Below are 25,565 nucleotides of genomic sequence, written 5' to 3'. Positions count from 1 at the left end.
GTGTCAGTTTTAAAAGACTTGAAATTTCTGATCAAAGCAGTGACCAATCATAACTTTGGAAAACTGATAATGAGGCACGTCTCCTCACTCTTGACAGAGGTGACTGAACTAAAGGAGCAGAACGAGACATAGATTTTAAGAAATGGCCAGTGTTGGTTTGTTTTGCTTTACTAATTCTGAGTCGAAGATTTCCTTCTATGAACATAGAAGGAAGCAACAGAGATTCAAAAAATGAGCATTGATAAAACGAAAAGTTCAGAAGCAAAAACAAAGCAAGTTACTATCTTATTAAATTTAATATACTTTTAAAAAGCTGTACATATCAGAAGTTTACAGGTTCATAATTTCATACATAAATTTTTTGTTATTCTTGCTAAATTGGAATGTTTGTATTAGTTGATAATTTTTAAGTCCATAATAAAAAATAAAAATTTTGAATGTAGAAAAAGAATGAAGCTTTAGAGACAGCTAAGTGGCACAGTAGATAGAGTGTTGGACCTGGAATCAGAAAAAGCTGAGTTAAAAACTGGCTTCAGACCCTAACTAGCTGCATGATCCTGGGCAAGTCACAATCTCCATTTGCTTCAGTTTTCTCACTGTTAAAATGGAGATAATAATAGCACCTATATACAAGGGTTGCTGTGAGGATCAAATGAGATAATAAATGTAAAGCATTTTAGCATAGTGTTGGGCACATAATAAGCTCTATAAAAATGTTAGCTATTATTATCATTATTGCTTAAAAAGACATTCTAAGGATCATGTTTCTCAGGAAAACAAAGTGAAATAAAAGAAAGTGAATATAATACATCAGGAAACAATACAAGAAAATCAGTAGTATATGAAACTGAAAACAATATATAAGTTGATAGTATCCATAGTATTCTAAAAGAAGTATTCTAAAATAAGTTTCACATAATCGCAAAATTTTACTGTTGGAAAGGGTCTCTAATCTAACATGTACTGACCAGCTACAACATAACTGATAAGTTATCATCTAGCCTCTCTGAATGAAGCTCTTCAATGAAAAAGAACCCATTAACTTCAGAGGTAGCCCATTCCCCACATAGGGTCATGACCTACAATTTAAGAAGTGCTAAAGGGATTACGAGTGGAAAAAGTTTATGAAGCCCTGTGGTCTCTAGCTTATCAAATTCCATCCTAAATTGTGCCCAGAACTAAATTCAGTAATCCAAATGACCAGGTCAAAGAACCATCTATTTTTTTTCTTTTTAGTTTATTATTTTTACTTTTTGAGTAATAAGTATATTTTTACTAATAAATTTTACACACACACACACACATACATACATACACACAATCCCTCAATACATACCTATATATTCCAACAAAACAAATTCCTGTGTTGGTCATGTCTAAAAAGCTATGCCTCTTCCTGCATTTCAAGTTCATCGTCTCTCTACTAGGAGGTAAATGGCATGTTGTATCTTCGTTCTTTTAGACTCATGGCTTATCACTGCATTAATCAGAATTCTAAAGTCTTTTGCAGTTGTTTTTCTAGTTCTCCACATTTCAGTCAGCATTAGTTCATAAATGTCTTCCCAGTTTCTTCTAAAACTGTCTGATTTCCATTTAAAATAACTAAACAATATAAAAAACTTGGGAGTCTACCTCAGGAACTATATAAACATAATTGCAAAATATTTTTTCCACACAAATAAACTCAGATCTAAGCAATCTGAATACTATTGTGCTATAAGAAATGATGAGTAGGTAGATTTGAGAAAAACCTGGAAAGACTTATATGAACTGATGCTGAGTGAAATGAGCAGAACCAGGAGGACATTGTACACAGTAACAGCCACATTGTGCAATGACTGACTTTGATAGACTTAGCTCTTCTCAGCAACGTAAGGATCTAAGACAACTCCAAAAGACTCACGATGGAAAAAGCCATACACATCCAGAGAAAACTGGATGATCTGAATGCAGATCAAAGCATACTATTTGCTCTCTTTTTTGTTTTTTCTTTCTTGTGGTTCCTCTCATTTGTTCTAATTCTATGCAGCATGACTCATGTTAAAATTTTTAAAAAATTATGAGCAGGATGATTTCTGAAAAACCTGGAAGGACTTACATGAACTGATACAAAGTGAAGTGAGCAGAACCAGGAAAACACTGTACATAATAACTGCAATATTGTATGATGATCAACTGTAAATGACTTAACTATTCTCAGCAATACAATAATCAATGACAGTTCCAAAGGACTCACGATGAAAAATGATATCCATCTCCAGAGAAAGAACTGATAAGAGTTTGAATGCAGACTAAAGCATATTATTTTTCATTTTTTCACTTCACAAACAAACACGTTTGTTTTTTTGTTCTGTGCTTTCTTTCACAACATGACTAATATGGAAATACATGAAGCTCATTTTTTTGAACTTGTGAAGTCTTGACATTTATCCCTATTAATTTTTTTTTATATTCAGCCAAATGTTCCAATCTGTCAAAACCTTTTTGGATGCTGATTTTATCATCCAATGTGTTAGCTAGCTGTTAAGAAGATTAGGCTGACATGACCTTTTCTTGAAGCTGTGTTGGCTCTTTGTGACCATTGCTTATTACCTTTTTGTATCAGTTCATTAACTGTCTCTTTGATAAAATTCTTTCTAGAATTTTACCAGGAATTGAAATCAAGTTCACTGGTCTATACTTTGAAGATTCATACTCTCACTTTAAAAAACATTTAGACAATATTTAACCTTCTCCAGTCCTATATTAGCTCTTTTGTTTTCCATCATCTTTTAAATATCACTGACATTGGCTCAGCAATCACAGTTAATCTAATTCATCTTGGCCAAGTGCATTCAAGTCCTAGCCTTGTTTCTTGCTACCTGTATGAGTTTAGATAAGTCCATTAACCTTTCTGGTCTGAAATTTCCTCATCTGTAAAATGAACACATTTGACTACATGACTTCTCTGGTTTCTTCCAGCTCTATATTGGTGATCCTGTGACTGATTCATCAAAGGGGGTCTTTTACCATCTCCTCATTTTTCTTGGGTGTCAATTCCCTCTGAGTCATTTTTGGTCTGTCATTTCCAGTGCAAAGGTCATTCTCCTTGGCAGAGAAAACAGAAGCAAACTAAGAATCAAGTAGTTCTGCCTTTTCTCTATTATCATCATTCTATCTATCCTGAGCAGTAGGCCTATCCCTTTTTAATTTAATCTCTTCTTCTACACTTACAACAAAGCTTAAAACAAATAGACATTTTATCATCTCCAGTTTTCTATATCAGACTAAGATCACTCTAAGCTTTAGCATTCTTGACATCATTTTTACAGGACTATAGGCATATTTATATTACTTATCCTCTATTACCTGTACTCTTTTTCATCTTCTTTACATACCTTTTAAGAATTTAAGTTGGTTGCTGAGTTTTGTCTTCAAAAGACACTCATAGTACAACACTCATTTTCCTCCTCATTGTAGATGTTTACTTCTGTGTCTACGGAATTTGATTTTTGAGAGCTTCCCATACCTGTTGACTGACTTCCCCAGAAGAATTTTAGAAAATGGTATTCTATCTGTCTTTCCTCTGAACCCTTTGAAATACGCTCTTCCAAAATCTAGAATAACCCAAGACCAGAAGGATTCACAAGTGAATTTTACCAAACATTTAAAGAACAATTAATTACAATACTACATAAACTATTTGGGAAAATAGGCAAAGGAGTCCTACCAAATTCCTTTTATGAAACAAATATAGTATTGATACCTAAATCAGAACAAGCAAAAACAGAAAAAGAAAACTACAGACCAATTTTCCTAATGAATATTGATGCAAAAATTTTAAATAACATGCTAGCAAAGGAGATTACAACAATGCATCACAAAGTTGATACATACACTATGACCAAGTGGGATTTATATTGTTTTTCTCATGGGGTGGGGGTGGAGGAGGCAGAAAGAATCTAGGCCACACACTCAAAAAAAAAAAAAAAAGAAATAAAAGGAAATGCAGTGGCACAGTGGATGAAAGTGTTAGCCCTGCAGTCAGGAGAGCCTGGGTTCAAATATGGCCGCAGGCAGCTTCTAGCTGTATGACCCTGAGCAAGTCATTTAACCCTGTTTGCCTTAGTTTCCTCAACTGTAAAAATGAGTTGGAGAAGGAAATGGCAAGGCACTTCAATATCTTTGCCAAGAAAATCCCAAATGATGTCACAAAGAGTCAGACACAACTAATCAACTATACAATAACAAACACAGAAATATGTTTTGCATAATTTTATATGTATAATTGATATCACATTTCTTATCTTATTAATGGGTAGGGGAAGGCTAGAAATCAGAGAATTCAGAACTCAAAATTTTTAAAAAATGAATGTTAAAAATAAATAATTTTTTAAATAAAAAATTTTAAAAGTCAATTAGCAAAAATGAAAAAATGCTGGTCATACAAAAAAAATAGCGTAAATATCAGACTATGCTTGGCTTTTTTCTGCTATATCGTAAACTCTAAGATAGAACAATCATTTTCCCCTTAAACTTCCCATCATTTCCACCCCAGCAACCAGAATCAAATCCAGAACAAAATAAGACTGAATTTAAGGCAATGGATACATACATTAGTATAATAAAATCCAATTGCTTTAGTGTTATAGCACCTAAACAATCATTGATTTCAACATCTCTTCCCAAATGTCCAACAATTAGGCTTTTTTTCCTATAAAAGGAGAAAAAAATGAGTAGATATAGGTCACCAAGTAAAAGATGCAAAAAGAGAGTAATCAAAACATATCAAAGAAATGACATATATTAAAATAAAAACTATACTTTTTTCCCAAATCAGTGTTGTGACCAAGGAAAAAATAGAAAGAATGAAATGTTAGAGTTGTACTGAAGATTCAGTGACCAGCAGCTACCAAATTTGGCTCCAGATTAAACACAAAATCGAACCAAGACTGTGATGCTATATTGCAAAGTTTTGTGGTGTGAATACATCAGGAAATTGAGGATTGTGTTCATTGTTTTCCAAAACTAATATCATTACTTAAGCAAAAATTCATGTATCATAAAGTCAGTAATATCAAAATGTCATGGTATTTAAAAATATTTAATTTCTTAAAAAGCCAAACCTATCCTAAACCCGTCAAGAATATATGAAAGCAGAAGTCTAGGTAGTTAAAAAAAAGTTAAATAAGAATCTTTAAAACCTTTTCTTTTTTAATTGTCATGGTTTAGTACTTATTAATACCTTTGAAATTCAAGATTTTAATTATATGACTTATATTAAATAGCAGCTGTGCCAAGGCAAAACTCATACAGCATGACCAATTTTAGCTTGTAAAGCAATTCAATGAAGTTTTCCTATCTGTTAATTTTCTAATAATAAGACTCAAATTTTATCTTTACAAAAAATATTCATATTCTTTACAAAGAAAATTACTTTGTCTAATAATGAAAGCTATGAGCATATGAGACGTGCATCTTAGATTTTAAGTAGTCTGCAGCATATTGTCAACAATGTCCTACATGCAAGAGGGTGCAGAAAAAAGTATCCAGAAAATGTATTATTGTAAAAAGAAGTGAGTTGGTCACATAGTGACAATGAAGGATAATAGATAACAGCTCAGTTGTCATACTATTACCCACAAAACGTACAAATGTATAGAAGGTGATTTCTACCATGCTAGGAGGATCTTCTCTGGAGAAACTTCTTGGGAGAATAGGGACAAAACTCATGCTCTATAAGAAGGCATAGATGGGTTACAGCTTGAACCACTGGAGAAAAAATATATATCAGTGAGAACATGGATCTATTGAAGTATATTTTTTAAGAAAGTGGAAAATGGTATGCTTCATTCTGCAGTCAGAGTCCATCAGTTTCTTCTCTGGAAGTGGACAGCATTTTTCATCATGAGTCCTTTGGAATGGTCATGGATCACTGTCTTGATCAGAGTAGCTAAATCTTTCACAGTTAATCATCCTTACTTGTTGTTACTATGTGCAATGTTTTCCTAGTTCTGTTCACTTTATTCTGCATCAGTTCATGTAAGTCTTTCCAGGTTTATCCAGGTTTATCCTTTATCCAGGTTTATTCCAGGATGACTCTAGTCATCCTGCTCATCATTTCTTAAAACACAATAGTAAAAATCTATTTATAATTATATACTGCAACTTGTTCTGCCATTCCCCAATTGATGGACATCCTCTCACTCTCTAATTCTTTACCACCACAAAAAGAGCTGCTATAAATATTTTTGTACAAATAGTCCCTTTCCCTTTTTTAAAAAAAACTCTTTGGGATACAGACATAGTAGTGGTATTGTTGGGTAAAAGGGTATGCACAGTTTCATAGCCGCTTGGGCATAGTTCCAAATTGTTCTTCAGAATTGTTGAACCAGTGGAAAACTCCACTAAAGATCCACTGAAGTACTGAACACTAAAAATTTTGACACTGTTTAACTCCATATTCCAGAAGGCTAGTCAGGATATTTACATGTCATGTTTAAGTTTCATTCTATCAAACAAAAATACTAACATTGATTTGTCAACTAAAATACACACTATTCTCTCAGCCCAAATAAAGCTAAGAAGAGATTACTACCTTTTTAATTGGCTTAAGAGTGGATTCATCTCCTAATCTACTCTGGGAAGATCCAACATACATCTAAAGATTTTTCATTGGCAACAAAAACCTGAAAGCCATACAATATGGTATGATACTTTCGGTGTCTCTAATTAAATGGCAGGAGTTCAACTGGAGAGAGCTATCTCCCATGGTAGAGAGGAGGACCTCTCTACAAAAAAGTTCCATGACAAGAAATCTGGGATGTATGGAAGTATGTGAGGAACAAGTCAGGGGACATAGCATGATATGAAGGAAGTGTGTTTAACCAAAGTCAGAAGACAGGTTACAGTCCTAATTCTACCACTAACTTGCTTTGTGACCTATGGGAAATCACAAGCACAGAGAGAAACCTGGTACAGACATGTATGAATGGATGCTGGGTCAAGTAAGCAAAATTAAGAAAACAAATTATACAACAATATTTTTAAGACAAACATCTTTAAGAACTCTGATCAGTGCAGAGACTATCAGGATTCCAGGGGACCAGGCATGCTCACTTCCTGAAAGAGAAAGTTGATGGACTCAATTTGCAGAATGAGACAAACATTTTCAGATGTAGGCAAAATGTGAATTTATTTTGCTTGACTATGCACATTTGTTGAAAGGGTTTTGTTTTGTTTTTCTAATTGGTGGGGGGTCAGGAGGGGGAAGGGATCTAGGCCACACACTCCAAAAAAAAAAGAAAGAATGAAAAGGGAGTCACTGAAACATATTTTTCTAAATGCAAAGAAGAGAATATAAGGAAGACCATAAGGAATCAAAAACAAGCAAGATAGCTTTGGGAATAAGATGTTAAATTTATTATATACTTAAAAACAAAAGCAAGATATAAATAAGAGATTTGCAGTTTCATGCACAATTCTCTCTGCTCTCTTGTGTATATGGAAGTGCTTGTTTTAGTTAATATTTTTAGGTTCCTAATTTTAAAATAAGAAAAAACAAAATAAGGCTCTTTAAATGTGGACAAAATAAATAATATTAATGACCCAAATCTCTACTCTGATCTTCATCATGCTGTGTTGAGCTGAGCCAGAGTTCTCTGAGGCTGTGCCAGTAGAACAGAAACTTGGGGAGATCCTTCCAAGCTGGAAAGTTTTCAAACTGGAAAGACCTAGCATTAGAAATGTCTATCATACAAGGACCTCTTTAGCTAAGTTCAAAGAATTTTCATCATCAGAATATTGGTTACCAGGTGCTATTTTTTTTTTCAGCCAGAACAACTCATGAAGACTTTCTACTAAGGTGTGGAAGGGTTGCAATCTACATTAATACGGAAAGGACCCATACGAATGAATTTACTAACCTGCTGAAGTGCTGAACTGCAACATCTAAAAAAAATCTCCAAACCAAACCTGCCACGTTTTGTGATTTGAACCCTGGCTTGGGTCCTGCTTTACTCTTCTACCAAGTCTTTTGGCACCTGATAGACTATTTTTAAAAGTAGTATTTTTTAATATTTGTTCAAAGAATAACTGAAAAAGAAAACAGAACTTTAAATACCCAGACCCTGAATTTTGTTCATAGTTTATAATTATTTCTTCATTATGTTTCTGCCTATTAAGCTCTTTAGTAGTGCAGGGGACTTTATTACAAAGTCTTTGTGCTAATCATCTTTAGTAAAATGTGACACCACAGCTATAGAGAAGGACAGATAAGATACAAGCAAAATGCTTCTGCAGAAATAGAGTAATTTTCCCTAAGTGGCGCAATGAACAAGTTTATGATTAAAAAGGCCAAATGTCTTATCTTTCAAATCCACTCATTTAGCCACTATAAAATTATTTTAATATCCCACAACTTTGATAGCTGTCATTCCTTTTAATGGACAAGCAAATAGTGCTCTAGGACAAAATCAATTGCAAAGGCAATACTAAAATAGAATTCTTAATATAAATAATTATCTAATAGCATTTTCTGTCAGTGAATATGTCATAAAATCATAGAATCTAAAAACCTGAAAGGCCATCAAATATCATCTAGTTCAACACATACTTGAGTAAGAACCCTCATGTTATCTCATCTGTAAAATGAAGGAGTGAGAATTATGGAAAGGCAGATGAGTGAAGGTTCCAGCAAAACTTAGCTCCTGCACCCAACACCTCAAAAAAAGTGAAAAATGCCTCAAACGGTAAGATGAACAATAAACAAGAGAACAGAAAGGAGAAATTCATAATATAAAATCAACAAAGGAAATAAAAGAAAAATAACACAATGATACATTATCAATCTCCTATTTCACAGCCCCCTGCCTCTATTCCAAGCTCCAAGGAGTGAACTTATGAGCTGACTTTGTGTCTAACAGAAGTTTCTGAATGAAATGAGCCCCTAAAAGGCTGCCCCAGTTTCTGATCTATTGGATCCTTCATTCTCAACTTTTACCTCAGTCTTCTTCATAAAGGCTTTAACAGCTTCAGAGCTGGGGAAAACGAAAGAAGAGGAGGGAGGAGGCTGGAACTCATAGCAGGTGGATTTAGGCCTTCCATAATGCCACTCCAGCTTCATCACTGATGACTTCCCAGCCATCTCTCTGATCCCTCTCCACCTCTTTCAGAGTCAGTTGTACCAAAATAAGATTTTTCAAAAATACATTTAACTGATGCTTTGTGTTAACATCACTGTCCTTCCTGCAGTAAGAGAAAGGAACTCTCTCTTCATTCTCTGGACTGAACCCTCCCTTGGATAAAAGAGTAGGCAAAAATATTTGATAACTTGGGCTGTATCTGATAATGTACACAACATTCTGTCCCAGTAGTCACCCACCTCTCTGCCAGGAGGAATATGGCAGAGATAATGTTTCATTATCTATTCTTCAAGACCTTCACAAATTTTCCAGTTACCTGCAGTTCAATTCCCATTTGGTGATCTTTTCATTTACTGTATATTGCTAGGAGAAATTTTGGACTCACTTTAGGTGAAACATAATTTTCCTGGAAATCTCACAGTGTACCTCAGTGGCTACTCAGCTATCAGCACACTGGGCCTGAAAGATCCGAGTTTAAATCTGGTCTCAGACACACTAGCTATATGGCCCTGGACAAGTCACTTAACCAGTTTACCTTAATCCATTGGAGAAGGAAATGGCAAACCACTCTACTATCTTTCCCAAGAAAACACCATGGCCAGTATTGGTGTGATATTTTCACAAAGGGTTGGGCATGACTGAATGACTGAACAACAGCAGTGATTCAAATAGAGCCCTTAACCTCTCAACACCGAGAAGCCCAGATAGCAAACTGCATCTTATTGTAGAAAAAAAAATAACCTCAGAGAGGATTCTGGGAAGATGGCAAAGTAGAACAGAAAATTCCAAGCACTCACTCCAGGTCTCCTTCACAAGTAAGACAAAATACAGCCTCAGGACAAACATAGAGTGGTAAAAATAAATAAGAGTTGAGACAGAAAAATGATTCTCCTGGGACAACTAGAGAAGATCCAAGGTTTGGTCCCTGTAAAGTATAAACACCTTCAGCCTAACTCCATTGAAACAGCAAGTGGTGAGCCCTGGGGCTAGCTGGGTTGGGTGGTAGCTCCTGCCCCAGCTGCAGGAATTTTTACATCCCAGACAGTGTGGAGAGTCTAGCCTTTGAGCAGAGGAAGACTGAGGCAACCTCAGCTGATAGAGGATACCAGAACCAGCTGCAGAAGCAGCACACACACTGGTGAATGCAGAAGCAATGGGGCTGGGACACTACTGGCTGTGAGTACTTACAGGAAGGCAGAATTCTTGGTTTTAGTTCCAGGCCAGAGGAGAGAACTGAAAAAGGATCTGAGGCCAGAGACATCATTCTCCTATACCCCAGGACTAGAGGTGATTACAATAACAAGCTGTTATTAATTAATTAATTAAAAATGAGCAGGCAAAGGAAAAAGAACCCAACTATAGAAAGTTACTATAGTAATAGAGAAGACTGGGGGTTTGTCTTCAGAGGAGGATACAAAAGCTTCTCCTACCCCAAAGAGTACCTGCCCCAAAATAATTCATAGATGAACTTAAAAAATACTTTAAAAATCAAAAGAGAGAGATTGAGGAAAAAGTTAAAAAAAAAAAAAAGAACCCAAGAAAAACAAGAAGATTATGAAAAGAAAGTCAACCAGCAAGGAGATCCAGAATCTTAAGGAAGAAAATGACTCCTTGAAAATTAGAATTGGGCAAGGGGAAGCCAGCAAAGTTATACGACCAAGAAATAACAAAACAAAATATAAAGAATGAAAAAATAGAAGAGAAAGTGAAACATCTCATAAGCAAAACAACTTGATCTAGAGAACAGATCAAGAAGAGAAAACATAAGAATAATCAGACTACCTGAAAGCTGCAATCAAAAAAAGAATTTTGATAAAATAACACATGAAATAATTAAAGAATATGATATTCCATAAGGCAAAGGAGCTGGGACTACAACCAAGAATCAATTACGCAGTAAAACCGAGCATAATATTTCAGGCAAGGAGATGGATATTCAATAAAATAAAGGATTTCCAGACCTTCCTGATAAAAAGGCCAGAGCTCAATAAAAAATCCAATCTTCAAACATTAGTCTCAATAGAGGCATAAAAAGATAAACTGAGGGAAAAAAACTTGTTATTCAATATGGGCAAACTGTTTACATCCCTATAAGGGAAGATAATACTTGTTAATCTTGAGAATTGTATACTTATTATGATATTTTAAAAGGATATACATAGAGAGAGTGGGTATAAATTAAATGATGTGATGATAAAAATATGATTTAAGGGTGCGAAGGGATTGTAATGGGAGATGTGAAAAGGAAGAGGCAGAGAAAGGTAAATTACATCACAGGAAGAAGCACAAAAACATATTACAGTAGAGGGAAAGAGGGGAGGGAGATAGTATTGTTTGAGGTTGTACTCTCATCTGACTGGGTTCAAGGAGGGGACAGCAAACTCAGTTAAGTACAGCAATCTAACTAGCTCTATAGGCAGTAGTAGGGGAAAGGGGAAATAAAAAAAAAACAATTATTGAATGCCTGCTTCCTATAAATACAGAATGTAACGTGTTATGCTAGGTGCTAGGGAAGCATCTCTCTAAATTGAACTGAGAATTTGAAGAACCAATGCCAGACATACTGAGCCATCTGCATTAGAGGACCATGAACCAGAATTATTCTTCCCACCCAACACACAACCTTTGCCCATCATTGTTTGAGACCTGGGATTCCTGCCTCTCATTTTAATTAAGGGGAAATTTTGCAGTCTTTCTGTACTATTCTTTCCCTGTCTCTAGTCTGACCTGGATACACACAGGTAAAGTGTGGTATGGTGCATTCTCCATTTACAAGACAACTTTATTCTTTGGTTTTGTAAGCAGCATAGGAAAATGAAAAAACAAAACAAAACAAAAAAAACCACTGACCTACGAGTCAAGAGTTTGGTGTTCCAGCCCAGGCTCTCTCACTAGCTATATGACCCTCAGAAAGTCATTTAAGTTTCCAATTTCTCAGTTTATGCCTCTGTAAAATGAAAAGGTTATACTAAATTGCTTCTAGCTCTAACATCCTATTATTCTAAATATACAACAACCCTTGACTCCAGGAGCTCATAATTAGTTGGTAAGTTGCCTTATTTATAAAAAGATAAATAACAATTTATATAGTAGCCTAACTTCTACCTGAGTAAGCAACAGTAACTGGTACCACACAGACTGGTGTCTTATTACTAGAAAATACCCTGTCATGAGTTATTAAACTTCTGGTATTAAGAAACAGGTGCAGCAAGGTCCCTTAGTCTGACTCCCTCTGAATGTGGAACGGACTACCTCAAGAGGTAATGAGTTTCAATATCACTGGAGATCTCTAATCAAAAGCTGCATGACCTTTTGTCAGTTATGATTTAAAGGTAATTCTTATTTAGGCATAGTTTGACTATATAGCCTCTAAAGTCAACCCCCCCCCCAAGTTTATAGTGTGATTTTGTATAATGGTTAGGAAATATTTTCTTCCAAGAGTCTCAGTATGTAATACATATAGCTCCTAATCTAGATAGACAGATACATGGATAGGTAGATAAATAGATAGCTAGCAAATATTTGTCAAATGCCTACTACAGTCCAGACACTGTGCTAAGCACTGGGGATACAAAGAGAGGCAAAAGACAATCCACTCTTAAGGAGCTCACAGCCTAATGGGGAAGACAACCTGCAAACAACTATGTATACATATAGGTAAATAGATAATCTGTTTCTGTTATTTCATTGGTAGGTGGAGCTCTGATAGTGTATAATTTCTCTTCACAGCTGCAAGTCAGGAATTTGCCTAAAATTTACAATCTTACAGAGTTGCTTGCCAATAAGTACTGGCAAGAAGTGACTTGCTAATGGTTACACAACCAGTATGTATCAGAGGCAGTACTTGAACTGGTGCTGACTCTAAGGCTGGCCTTCTTTCTACAATACCATACATTCATATTCTCTCTCTCTCTCTGTCTCATATTTTTATGTTAGTGATATAGCATTCTAACTGTTGCGGAAACTATAAATACAGAATGAGCTTGACCTTAAAGTCTCCTCGGTTGTGACTAACTTAAAAAGAAGGGCCACAAGAATGGTGTGTGAATGTTTGTAAGTTTTAGAAGGAAGACCTTAGAAGCAAGGCAAAAGGAACAGTAAGAAAGATCTATTAGATAAATTATTATGTTGTGTTCATCCTTCATTCTCGAAGAAGACCATGACATCAGAGAAATGATGACATGACTTACACTTGACTTTGTTTTGAGTGAGGGAGGGATAAATTATAGTTTACCAAAAACAGAAGAAATTTCAAAGAAATAATATAATGAAAATGTGAAAAATCAAGATCCACAAATCATACCTTTTTTGAAAGATTAAAAGTTCTACTAAGATAGTCAGGGAGAATTATTAAATTGTTGTTTTATTTTTTTTACCCCAAAGATCATTCTTTCTATATAAATTCACAACATTACCTTGGAATAAAAACTAGAAAGGCCAGGATCAACTTGCTATATAGTCTTGGGAAGAGTTACTTAACCCTATATATAATTTTCTTCAGGAGGAAAAAATTAGGGCTAAGTTTTGTGACTTATCTCTATTCAACAACAGTTCAGTTAAATAACGTTGGCAAAGTGATGAGAAGTACTAGAAGAGCATTAGGGCCCTTTGAAATATTTCTTTTTCCAAACAATTGAGAAATTCTCAGTTCTCAGAAGGGGAGGAGGAAAACAGGGTTTTTTCTGTCTACTAATCTATGATAAATAACTAATTTCTGGTTCTGATTAATTACTAGCCTAAGACCTTACACAGAACTTGATGGTCAGCTAAAATCAGTCACTATAGCAACACTTTCTCATGTTTCACAGGCAACCAAGAGGCTTAGGGTCTGGTGGAAGATGCTAAGTGGAAGAGTTTATTAAGTAAATTTTAAGTTATTTTACAGGTAGATAAAGAACTTGAGACATGTTATGGTCAAAGTGGTGATAATCAATCACTAGCATTTATTAAGTGCCTACTATGTGTCAGGGATTGTGCAATAGTAGAGATACAGAAAGAGTTCATGATCTAATGGGGTAGACAACATGCAAATAAATGTTTATGATGCAAGTTATATACAAGATATATCGGACATATATCAACAAAGGGAAGGCACTGGGATTAAGAGGAGTTGGGGAAGGCTTCCTGTAGAAGATGGGATTTCAGTTAAGACTTAAAGGAAGCCAGGAAGGTCAGTAGAATCAAGGGGAGAGTGTGCATGTTTCAGGCATGGCAGACAGCCAGAGAAAATGCCCAGAACCAAGAAATGGACTTTCTTTTTCATGGAACAGCCAGGAGGTCAGTGTCACTGATTCAAAAACTAGGTAGTGGAGAATAAGATGTTAAGAAGACTGGAAAGGTAGGAGAGGTTTGAAGGCTTAACAGAGCATTTTATTTTTGATCCAGGAAGCAATAAGATTATCTAGATGAAAAGTTCCACGAAGGGCTAAGGAGTCTGATAATACCAATGTGGTGGGTTTCTGTCATTTAGGAATGAGTACTTAAAGGACTGACTTACTGAAGCTCCTCAATTAATATTTTTATTAATTGTTTTCTTGCTTATTTTATCATTAAAGTTTTGTCAACATTTTTATTTACTTTTACGTACTCTTCTCTAATTTTATGTTAAATTAGACATTATATGAATTTTCCTACAGAGTTCTTATACCATCTAAGATCCATTTTAGAACATGAATAAACAGGAGTTTTTAATAACTTTTAAATGTATTTCAGTCTAGAGCTGAGCAATAGTTAATTACCATATTTGGACAATGGTCTAAAAAAATGTGAGATTGAAAGCTGATGAGAACAGGTAACAAAATGTCATGACCTAGCCCTTAGGTAAATCAAACATAAAATCTTTTTTTTCAATACATTTACTAAGTCTGATGTTTCCTCTCATCTATGTATCTATGCTCATATACTCCTCAATTTGACTGTGGGAAGAATCCAATAATATACAGTCTCTTGTCACACTAATATAGAAAAGATGAGTCTTGCCTAATATGGCAGAAGGAAAACTCAGGTATTAACAGAAATATTTTTTCAAAATTTTCTTTACAAGAATTAAATGGAGAAAAACACAAATTTAACAATTATAATTTTAAATATGAATCGGTTAAACTTGTCGATAAGATGAAAGAGAATGACAAAATAGATAAGAACAAAATCCAACAATTTACTACAAATAGGAAACACAATTAAAATATAAGAGACACAGAGCAAAAATCTAAGGCTGGAACAAAATCTACTGTACTTGGAATGATTCCAAAAAAGCAAGAATTGCAATCATGATTTCAGAGAAAGCAACATTAAAAATGGAAAATGCCAGTAAAGATTAAATAGAGAAAATTCACATAAGTACCCTGGTAAAGTATCTAAATCATTAAAGGCTAAGCTAAAAAAATTATAAAAAAACATTGACAGCAGTACATTTGTAGGAAACTTTAATATCCCCCTTTAACAAAAAGATAAACAAGAAAAACATCAAGGTGAACAGACTTAGAAAAATCAGATTTCAAAGGCTTGTAACTACTTCTGAATGGGAATATTCAAGGATACACCTATTTGTCAGTTTCACACAGTACCTTGTACTAAGTACCTAAAGAAATTATAAATAAATGTGAAAAAGAAGAAATATTAAACATATTATTTATAAAGAAGCCAAGTAATTGTTATAATAGTTGTTATCCTTTGTTCTCAAAGAGGAACAAAATGACATCACTATATTGGGGTCAAGTGTTCCAGCTTTGGCTAATCAGACTAACATGAGCTCAGAAGTCTCTGTCATAGGTCAGACACAAATAGTCCATATAATTGATATAAGAAACATAAGGAAAATATATAGACCTAAGTGATGATTTCCTAATGAGTGTTAAAAAATCATAAATAAAAAAACTATATTGAAGAATGACAAGACAATATACCACAATTTATAAGATTCTGTAAAAGAACACAAAATATATATCTTAAAAGATGTATTAACAAAAATAGAAGAGATTACTGAACAGAGCATGTACTTTACTAAATCAAGAAATTAACAATCCCGAAATAAAGTCCAAAAGTTAAAATCTTGAAAATTAGAGGAGAAATAGATAAAATTAAAAATGGAAAAGAAATAGAAATTATAAATTTGAGTTTGTTTTTAAACACTAAGAAAATCAATTAACTACAAACTTGTTTATTTTTTAAGTGGACAATCAAATTATCAAGATAAAAAATAAACAAAGTAAATTCACAACAAAATTGGAAAGGAAATAAAGAGAATTACCAGAAATTACTATCCACAATTAAACATTAGAAAAGCTGAGAATTCAAAGGGAATGGATAGATACCTAAAAAAGGAACAAAATTAACAAAATAAGAAATAAATCTTGGCCAAATCTCAGAAAGAAAAATAGAGGATGCCATAAACAAACTATCAAAAGGGATGGGAGGGGAGTAATGTGGTTAACATATATTTACAGGCGAATTCTATGAAATTTAAAGAAAAATATCTATGCTATAAAAATTGTTCCCAATGACTGATAAAGAAGATATTGGACGAAAATCCATTTAAGAGGAAAATATGGTACTGATTCTCAAATCAGAGTGAGATAAAACAGAGAAAGATGTTAGTTATAGGCCAATTTCACTAACAAATATTGGTTGATGCAAAAGTGTTAAATAGTAATAGCTAGAAGTTATATAAAATGTGCTTTCTAAATATTATCTCATTTTATCCTGACAACAACCCTGGGAAGTAGATGCGATTATTCTCTCCATTTTACAGAAACTGAGGCAGACAGCAGTTAAGTGAACTGCCCAAGGTTACTCAGCTAGTACCCATCTAACTTTGGATTGGAACACAGGTCTTCTTAACTTCAGGCCCAGTGCTCTATCTACTTCATCATTTAGTTATCCTCAAATATTAGCAAAGACACAGCAATAAACCAAAAAAATTATTCATTCTGGTCAAGCTGCATTTGTACTAGGGATATAAAGACAACATTAGGAAAGTAATTAGCATAAGTAATCATCTGAACAAAAATAGATCATTATATCAACAAGTGCAGAAAAAGCCTTCAACAAAATACAATATTCATGAATAAGAATGGAAGGGTCCTCCTTTAATAGGATCAAAGTATAAATCTAAAACCAAGAGCTAGCATTAATTGCGATGAAGAAACCTTGGAAGTTTTCCCAGTAAGTACAATGACCAAGCAAAGATGTCCTCCAATATTAGTTGATGTAGTATCAGAAATGCTGGTTATAACAATAATAAGAGAAGAAATTCAAGTTATAAACAGTGACAGAAAGAAGGCAAAATATGCTTATTTTTAGATGACAGCATTGCTTACTTAGAAAATACCAAGAATTATGGAAGAAATTAACTGAAACAATTAACAGCTTCAGTGAAGTAGCAGGATACAAAATCCACAAACATCATCACCATAATTGAGTAAAAAGCAGTAGGAAATTCTAAAAAGAGAAATTCCATTCAAAACAACTCTACAATTCATAAAACATCTAGGATTTAGCCTACCATACACTTAGGTCTTATAGAAATAAAAGTACAAAACACTCATTAAAAAATAAATGAAAATTCAATCATTGAAGAGTTATTCCAGGTTCATGTTTGGGCTACATATAATACAATAAAAATATCAATAGAGCCTAAATTAACGTGCAGATTTAGCACTATACCAATCATAACTGCAAGACAGTCATTTGTAGAACTAGAGAAAATAACAAAATTCATTTGGAGAAATGAAAGTTCTACAATCTTATACAAATAATGAAAAAAGGAATTAAGGAAATAAGAGTGCCAAATTTTATCTGGTTTCCACCTACATTATAAACCAAAAATCCTCAAAACGATTTATTACAGTGTTCTTTCTTTGAAAGTGAGAAAAAGTAGATCAGTAGAAGAAAGTGACAAGAAAAATCTAAACGGAAGTGAACAACAATAGCTCCGTGTTCAACAAGCCCAAGTACACAAAAGACTACAGGAAAGTTTCTCTATTTAACAAGAAATTCTGGGGAAACTGGAAAGCATTTTTTGCAGAAAATAAGTTTAGACTAGCATCTTACAGGTAAACAACCTAAACTTTTTTTAAAAGTCACATCCTAAAAAATACTTTGAGGAAGAAGAAAGTACCTTTTATAAGCAAACCCAAAGAAGGGTTAGTAATCACAAAGGACAAAATTGATGATATCAAATATGTAAAATTGTAAAGAAGCTGTTAAGTAGAAAAAACTTTTTAGATTAAACATTTGTAATAAAAATTTTACATCCAAGATATAGAAGAAATTGACATAAATACTAAACTGTAATAGGTTAAAACTTCACTAAATCTTTTGGAACACCCTCTATAAAATAAAGAATTATTCCTGGACAGAAAAGTAAGTAAAGGATATGAACAGTGTGCAAAAGGAAAAAAAAATTATCCAAATCACTAATAAGAGAAATTCAAATTTAAAGAACTATGAGGCTTTACTTCACACACATTAAACTGGCAAAGATGATAAAAGACAGGTTTTATGTTGGAGGAGCTATGACAAAGTATATTTCACTTTTGGCGGAGCTGCAAATTATCTCAACCATTCTGGAAATCAATGTGATATTGTGCGAGAAAAGTCATTAAACTGTTCATACTCTTTGACTCAGTGAAACCACTTCTAGGCATCGATCCCCAAGAAACTCAATGATAGAAAGGTTCCATATATTCCAAAATTTTCATAGCAGTATTTTTTTCTGGTGATAAAAAACTACAAGGAAAGTGGATGTCCCTCAATTGGGGAATAGTTGAAAAAAAAATTATAGCATATGGATGTAAAAGGGAACAGCATTACACAGTAGGGAAAACAAAAGAGAAAAATTCAGAAAAAATAGGTTAGGGTTCAGTTATATGAACTGATATGGGTGGGGGGAAAGGCCAAGTGAATAACATACTAAATCCCTCAATAACTAAGAAAACAATCTCAAAAGATAGCTAGTCACGTTAAATTAATGATTACTCTTGGAGAGGACATACTTTTCACCCCTCAGAAGAGAAGATGATGAACTACAAGTAGGAGATCTTATATCAGAGGCAATCTCTCTTTCAGTATAACTTGTTTGCTTTGTTACAAAGGAGGGGGGGTACATTAGGAAATAATTGTAATGTGAAAAACAAAAGACAGTGGTAAAAGAATTTTTAAAATTAATAAAAGCTAGGATTTTATTCTTGGGACCAGAGTCCCAAGCCCACTCTGTTTTAGTTCAAAATGAAGTTAATATTATATGACTGTGTCCAAAAATTTAAAAAAATGTGAGCTACTTATTAGTTACTTAAGAATAAACACTTACAAATCACAGGGTGTATGTCCTAAAATTTAAGGGATTTGTGAACTGTATAAAAATCATGTCAGATTTTTCTCTGGCCAAACACCTAGGTAACTGGACTCATGAATATAACTTGGAAAAGTCTTTACCTTAAGAATCTAGATGAAAAGTCACTACCAAGACTTTGAAAAAAAATCTACACAGCACTTTGACATTGAGTTTGTCTTGGGGTCAAAAAACAACGGGAATTTTAGAAGTGTAGAATGATGAAATTTCTCCATTAAAACAAGATTTTTACCTTGTCGCTTCCCTCCAAACGTAAATTGTTCTTCACCCACACCTTCTTCACACAGCTTGAGGACCTTAAAATACTAAAGGAAAGGAAAAAGTTAATTGTAAATGAGTTTCTTTCTGAGCAAATATTCCTGTACAGAAAAATCTTTACATACCATAGTATAAAGAGAAATAAGTCTTAAGAGTGTTGCTTGAGGCTCAGAGAAGTTAGGTGACTTGCCTCTGGTCAGAGAAGGGAGTGGGGGGAGAGAGGGAAAGAGGGAGTGAGGGAGAGAGGGAGAGGGAGGGAGAGAGGGAGGGAGGGGGAGAGAGAGGGGGAGAGAGGGGGAGGGAGAGGGAGGGAGGGAGGGAGGGAGGGAGGGAGAGAGAGAGAGAGAGAGAGAGAGAGAGAGAGAGAGAGAGAGAGAGAGAGAAAGAGAGAGAGAGAGAGAGAGAGAGAGAGAGAGAGAGAATTTGAATTTAAATTTAAAGTGTTCCCAACTACAGATTTAGCACTTTATTGAATGTGTCACACTATCTCTCATTATATGTGTGTGTGTGTGTGTGTGTTCCAAAAATAATTTTAAAGGATTTTCAAGTGTGAAGATATACCTTCTAACAGAAAATACTTGATCATTTTTGTTCATCATATCATTTAATAAGAAATAGTCAAGCTGTACTGACAATAGAAAAATATAATTTCAATTTGATTATTCAAGTTTTTTAACAGGTTGCCCAGCAGAGGGAAAATCAAATTCCTAGATTCTCTATTAAAAGTATATAAGAGACTCCTCCAGATATTTTCTTTGTGCTGCACATCACACTTAATTCTCTAATGCCACTTTATTTTATGAATTTACATATTTAAAAGAATTTAGCTTATTTTCAATTTAAAATAAGCAGTTTATATTCATTTTAAAATCATAAATCTGTGAAGTTTATTACTACTCTTAACCCAGAATTTCTCCCTTTTTCTATTTTTTTCTCATATTAATAATGAGAAATCCTGTTTAATTCTAGTGTCAGGTCTCATTCTTTTTCCTTTTTCTGTGTTTCTTCTCTCTAATTATGGTGAGGACTATGCAGGTCATACATATGACTATTTAAATTCATTTCTCTTGTGTTTAAATGAACTTTCTGACTCCTGGCTTTGCCAGCCAAAACCCAAATAAAAGGTCAATTGAAACTAGCAATCTTTTTGTCCTTGTTTTAATAAATCACCTTGATGTTGCCCTTCCCCTAAATTCTGGGAGTGACCTCTCTATTACAATGAACAATAAAAATCTTCAGCTATATCTTTGCAAGATTTTCAAAGATTCCAATTTTTTCCTCATCTAGTTTCCTGAATGATTTCTAGCCATCTCTTGATAATCTTTCTCTCTAGTCACATTTTGGGGGGCTCCTAAATACTTCTGCCAACCTACTATATTGGCATTATTCCTTTAAGATCCTGTTTACTTTTCTTCCCCTTCCCTCTACCCCCATACCAATGAGGGTGGAAAGAGCATTGGTTCTGGAGTTAGAAGCTGCAGGTTAAAACCCCCTTTTCTGATGCTTGCTATCTGTGTGACCTTGGACAAGTCACTTAACCTCCCTGGGCCTCAGATTTCTCATCTTTAAAATGAGAGGACTGGAGTAGATGGCCTTCTGAAGTCCCTTCCAGCTGTTTCTATAAACTTGTGACCAAAATTCGAGCCAGCACCAAAAAAAGAACAGCAGTGCAGCTGAAAATACTGGGGGGCAAGGGGATGAGGAAATAGTCTAGTACTACTCTAATCTCAATTTCCTACTTTTGTTTTTCTTCACCATCAATTTAGGATTACCACGTTTTTAACACCTTACAGTGGATGTAAGAAAAGAGCCCACATTAGAGTCACAGAGCTATAGCTAAAAAGGACCTAAGAATATACCTAATTTTACAGAGGAGAAAACTGAGGCCCATAGAGAGGAAGTGACTTGTCCAATGTCACACAGGAAATAGGTAATATAACTGGGATTCTTTGAAGAATTTTGTATTTGCATAACCATAGAAAAAATAACTATACCTGCATCATCTAACTTCCTCTGTACGTGGCTCTGTGATAGACACTACTTTTGCTAAACCTTTAGATTCAGCATTAACAATGACAGAAGATAAATTAAGATAGTGAACCTATCTTGAATCATTATCACCCTCTTCTAAGGATAGGATAAAGGAAGCTGCATATTTAGGAGAGGATGTGTGCACATATGTATGTGTTCATGTAAATCTGCCAAAGACTGAAGTACAACAGAGATTTAACAACCACATATAACAAAGAAATGGATGTTCCTAATGCTAAAAAAAAAGAAAAAGAAAAGAAAAAGAAAAAAGTTTAAATATATTTTAAAATATACATTTAGATTAATATAGTTAATCTTTATTAGTTCTGTGATATAGTAGAAAGTAAAATGGACTTGGAATTAAAAGACATGGATTCTAATCCCAGCTCTCAGTTTACCAACTATGCTAATTTGGTCAAGTTGTTGAGCTCCTAAAGCATTACTTTCTTCATGTAAACCGAAAGGGTTGGCCTAGATGATCTCTGAGGTTTCTGCTCTACTTAAATTGTATAAAGCAAATTGAAGGTTTCATGTATACTCAAAATGCCAAGATAAAGTTTCAATGAATCAAACTGATCATTAGTGTATTTACTGGTAATGTAAACCAAGAACATTCTTGAAAGTTACTTTCAAAACCTTTCTTTAATATGCTGCATCATTTAAACTTTTGACATTAAAACTTAACTAAACCTGTAATCTACTTTTCTGAAATTAGAAATTGAAGAAAAACATGCTACTTTAACAACCAAAATTAGGTCAGCCAGCCCTCAACCAACTTTTAAGTCATCTTAATAAATGTCACTGAAAGTGATGACATAGAAATGCTACTTCTATTTCCCTTTTGCTTAAGTTAAAAATATCAATAACAGAAGGCAAATTAATCCATTGAACTGACATTTTCTGTTTTACAAGTGATAAAGCAAAAGCATAAATGAGTTCCAAATATAACTGATTCAAATCTTCAACATTATCAATATATTTATATTATTATGAAATCCTTCCCTTCTGGGTGTGTATTCTAAAAGCATTTCACCAACCTAACTTATGGGAACTTAGGTTCCAAAATCTTAGGAAAAAAATATAGTAATCTAGCATTTCTTTCCTTCTTATATGTCAATTTATCATGAGTTTTGCTATGCTGAGAATCTTAGAAAGACTGATTTTTATTTTTATCTTAATGTCAAAATGGTGTCTCCGAAACAGAAAAAAAATTGTTCCTCTAAGTCAGAAGTACAGAAGTAATAGCTATCCTGGTCAATCTGCCAAGTTGAGTTTAACTGTATTATTGTAAAAATAAATATTTTAGCACAGAAATGTATGAAGTAGGACTAGAGATGCTAAGAATATTACATAACAGCTTCATGCATATAAGTTCTTCCAGGAATGCATTTGTTATAACAATTATGGTCAATAAGGTTTACCTTTGAAGCATTAAGGGCTCGTACTTAGTCCAGAAAGCATTAACACAAACAATTAATACAATCAATTTTCAAACTGGTCTATCAACAAAGCAAACATGAAGTTTATCTAAATAGATTTAAATATGGGGAAATAAATTTCAACACATGCTGAAATATTCTGCTAAAATGACATTAAAAGTGAAAAAAATCAAGCCAAATTGTCTGAGGACACAACTTCATGAGAACATAAAATTATTTTCAAAGTAATACTTCCACAGACTTTCCTTCTATGGCAATTTAGGAGCCGACATTTCTGATCCCAAGACGGGGGGTAAATTTCAAGTTAAAGTCAAATTTTCTATGTCACTCTGTTCCATCGCCTCATTTGAGAGATGAAGTAAAGACCCAGACAAGTTAGGTGATTTGCCCAATGTTCCGCTGGCAGTCATCAACAGAGACAGGAAAGTGCCTTATATCTATTGTCCTGCCCAGTCTACTAATCAAAATTTCATCTCTTGTGAACCTCGGTCCTGATAGGCAGACAACCTTTACCTCAGCTTTGTTTTTAATGGTCACTTTACAGTTGACCAAGAGGACCCTTTCCAATTTTCCTATATTGGAACAGTTTCCTAAGAAATGATAGAGGATCTCTGATACAAATCCTCAGAATCTGCCTCCCGTCTTTTTGGGGCATCAGTATGGTTAGATCGTTGGACATGGAAGTGGCAAACCGCTCCACTATCTCTACCCAGAAAACCCCCAAATGGGGCCACAAAAAGTCGAACTTGACTGAAAAAATGACTAAAAAGCAACATTTAATTGGCAGAGGATTTTTCAACTCATTTGGACCGTTACTCGATCTGGTGGTCGGAGGCCGCAACTGTGTGACGCGCCACGCGCACCCCCCCCCCCCCCCCCCCCCCCCCCCGTCGCGGCCCAACGGCTGCCGCCGCCGCCATTAAAGCCGAAGAGGCCCTCCTGAAGAGAACTGGGCCAGGCCCTTCCCAGTTACGCTTGTACCCCACTGGGGATGGTTTAGCTGCCCCAAACTTTACCTGAAGACCCACCTCTAGTCCCCACCAGCCTTTATTTTAAGTCAACATAAGAAAAAGTACACAAAATGCCCCAACTCTACCTTTCTCCTTCCGAACGGCTTTTTGGTACTGAGGGAACGGAGGATGAACGAAGGCTGCCAAATAAATCTGGGGGTGGGGGGGTGGGGAAAGGGGGCCACACCAAAAAGTGTGGAGGATTTAGGGAAGGTAGAAGGCGACGGAACGGAAAATTGTTACCAACCGTCTGGAGGGACGCGGAGTAACTGCTGAGGCGACCGTCCCACCCGAGGGGGAAGAGCGCCTGCGGAAGAGGGCGGGGCTAGAGGGAACTGTGAAGGCGGGAAAGGCACGTGCACGAGGCACGTGACACGAGGTACGAGGCACGCGACATGAGGCACGCTACATGAGACACGTGACACGAGGAGTGAGGGAGGGAGAAGGGCGCGAGGCTCCTGGGGCAGGAGCGCGCGGGCGCCCCTAGTGGTCGATCTGTGCGCACCTACTGGTCTCTCCAAGCTTCCCTGTCGCTAGCTCCCTGCCTAGCTCCCTGAGCCGCCCAGCTGGCGGGGGTGGGGCGGGCAGGGACGGATGGAACGCCTAAGCCCCGCCCCTCAGGCGCCTGACGCCTCCACCCGCCACCCCGCGCGGCAGCAAAGCCGGAAGTGGGTTCCCGAAACCGACGAGAGGCGCAGTCAGTTCCGAGTTCCGTGCGAGAGGAAGCGCGGGAGCTCCGGTGACTTGCAGCCTTCGGCCCGCGCAGCTCCAGTGCCTCCGAGCTACCCACCGGCACCTCCGGGAGAAACGGCCGGACCATGTCGAACATGGAAAGTATCCTTTCCTTTGGAGCTGGCGGGGGCCAGGGGGAGGAAAGGGAGAAGGCTCTGCTAGTGAGGCCTAGGAAGCCGAGCTGGGTGTGGTAGGGCGGGGTTGCTGGGAGGGGGGCCCAGTAGGGGGCCGCACTGACTGGGAGTCGGCACCGGCGCCCCCTGGGTGCCTTCTCCCGGACCAGCCGCCCCTGGCTTCCTCTGTGCCGTGGCGCAGGTAGCTAGGTAGGCAGGCAAGGACGGACGGAGAGAGGGAGAGCGAACAAACTCGAACTGAGTCGCGGCCCCATACCCCCCTCCCCCCTGGGCTCCGACTCCGGGCTCTGGTCCAGCTGGCTACAGCGTCTCCTCTCGTTTATCAGATGGTTGCCGGGGGGGGGGGGGGGGGAAGAAACTTCCAAGGACTCGGGGTTGGGGTGTGCTTTGGGAATGCGGGGCCAGCCGATCTGTAGCTTGGGAACTGACCTCCCTGCCACCACCATCCCCCTTCCTTGTTTGTGCTTGGCAGTAAAGCCAAGAATGCT

The 25,565-nt window shown here is 35.9% G+C and overlaps 2 protein-coding genes across 3 annotated transcripts in view; one reads left to right on the top strand and one right to left on the bottom strand.

Moving 5' to 3' along the window:
* The window catches only part of TENT5D (terminal nucleotidyltransferase 5D), an 85,107-nt gene that overhangs the window by 57,189 nt on the left and 2,353 nt on the right, over positions 1–25,565 (bottom strand). The window contains exons 1-2 of one of the 2 annotated variants that reach the window (XM_072626308.1): positions 24,298–24,517; positions 19,706–19,778 (exon numbers count right to left, since the gene is read on the bottom strand). The gene's annotated coding sequence lies outside the window, so the exon portion shown is untranslated. Of the gene's footprint in view, positions 1–19,705; positions 19,779–24,297; positions 24,518–25,565 lie in introns of those variants that run through there. The other variant, XM_072626307.1, reaches the window with a different exon arrangement.
* The window catches only part of LOC140515547 (charged multivesicular body protein 1B2), a 28,612-nt gene continuing 27,760 nt past the window's right edge, over positions 24,714–25,565 (top strand). Inside the window, exon 1 of the mRNA XM_072626311.1 lies at positions 24,714–25,045. Within this exon, the coding sequence (XP_072482412.1) occupies positions 25,030–25,045 (16 nt within the window). The 5' untranslated portion in view covers positions 24,714–25,029. The remainder of the gene's footprint in view (positions 25,046–25,565) is intronic.

This window comes from Notamacropus eugenii, chromosome X, assembly GCF_028372415.1.
Source record: "Notamacropus eugenii isolate mMacEug1 chromosome X, mMacEug1.pri_v2, whole genome shotgun sequence".
NCBI lineage: Eukaryota > Metazoa > Chordata > Mammalia > Diprotodontia > Macropodidae > Notamacropus > Notamacropus eugenii.
This window is presented reverse-complemented; position numbering and strand designations above follow the sequence as displayed.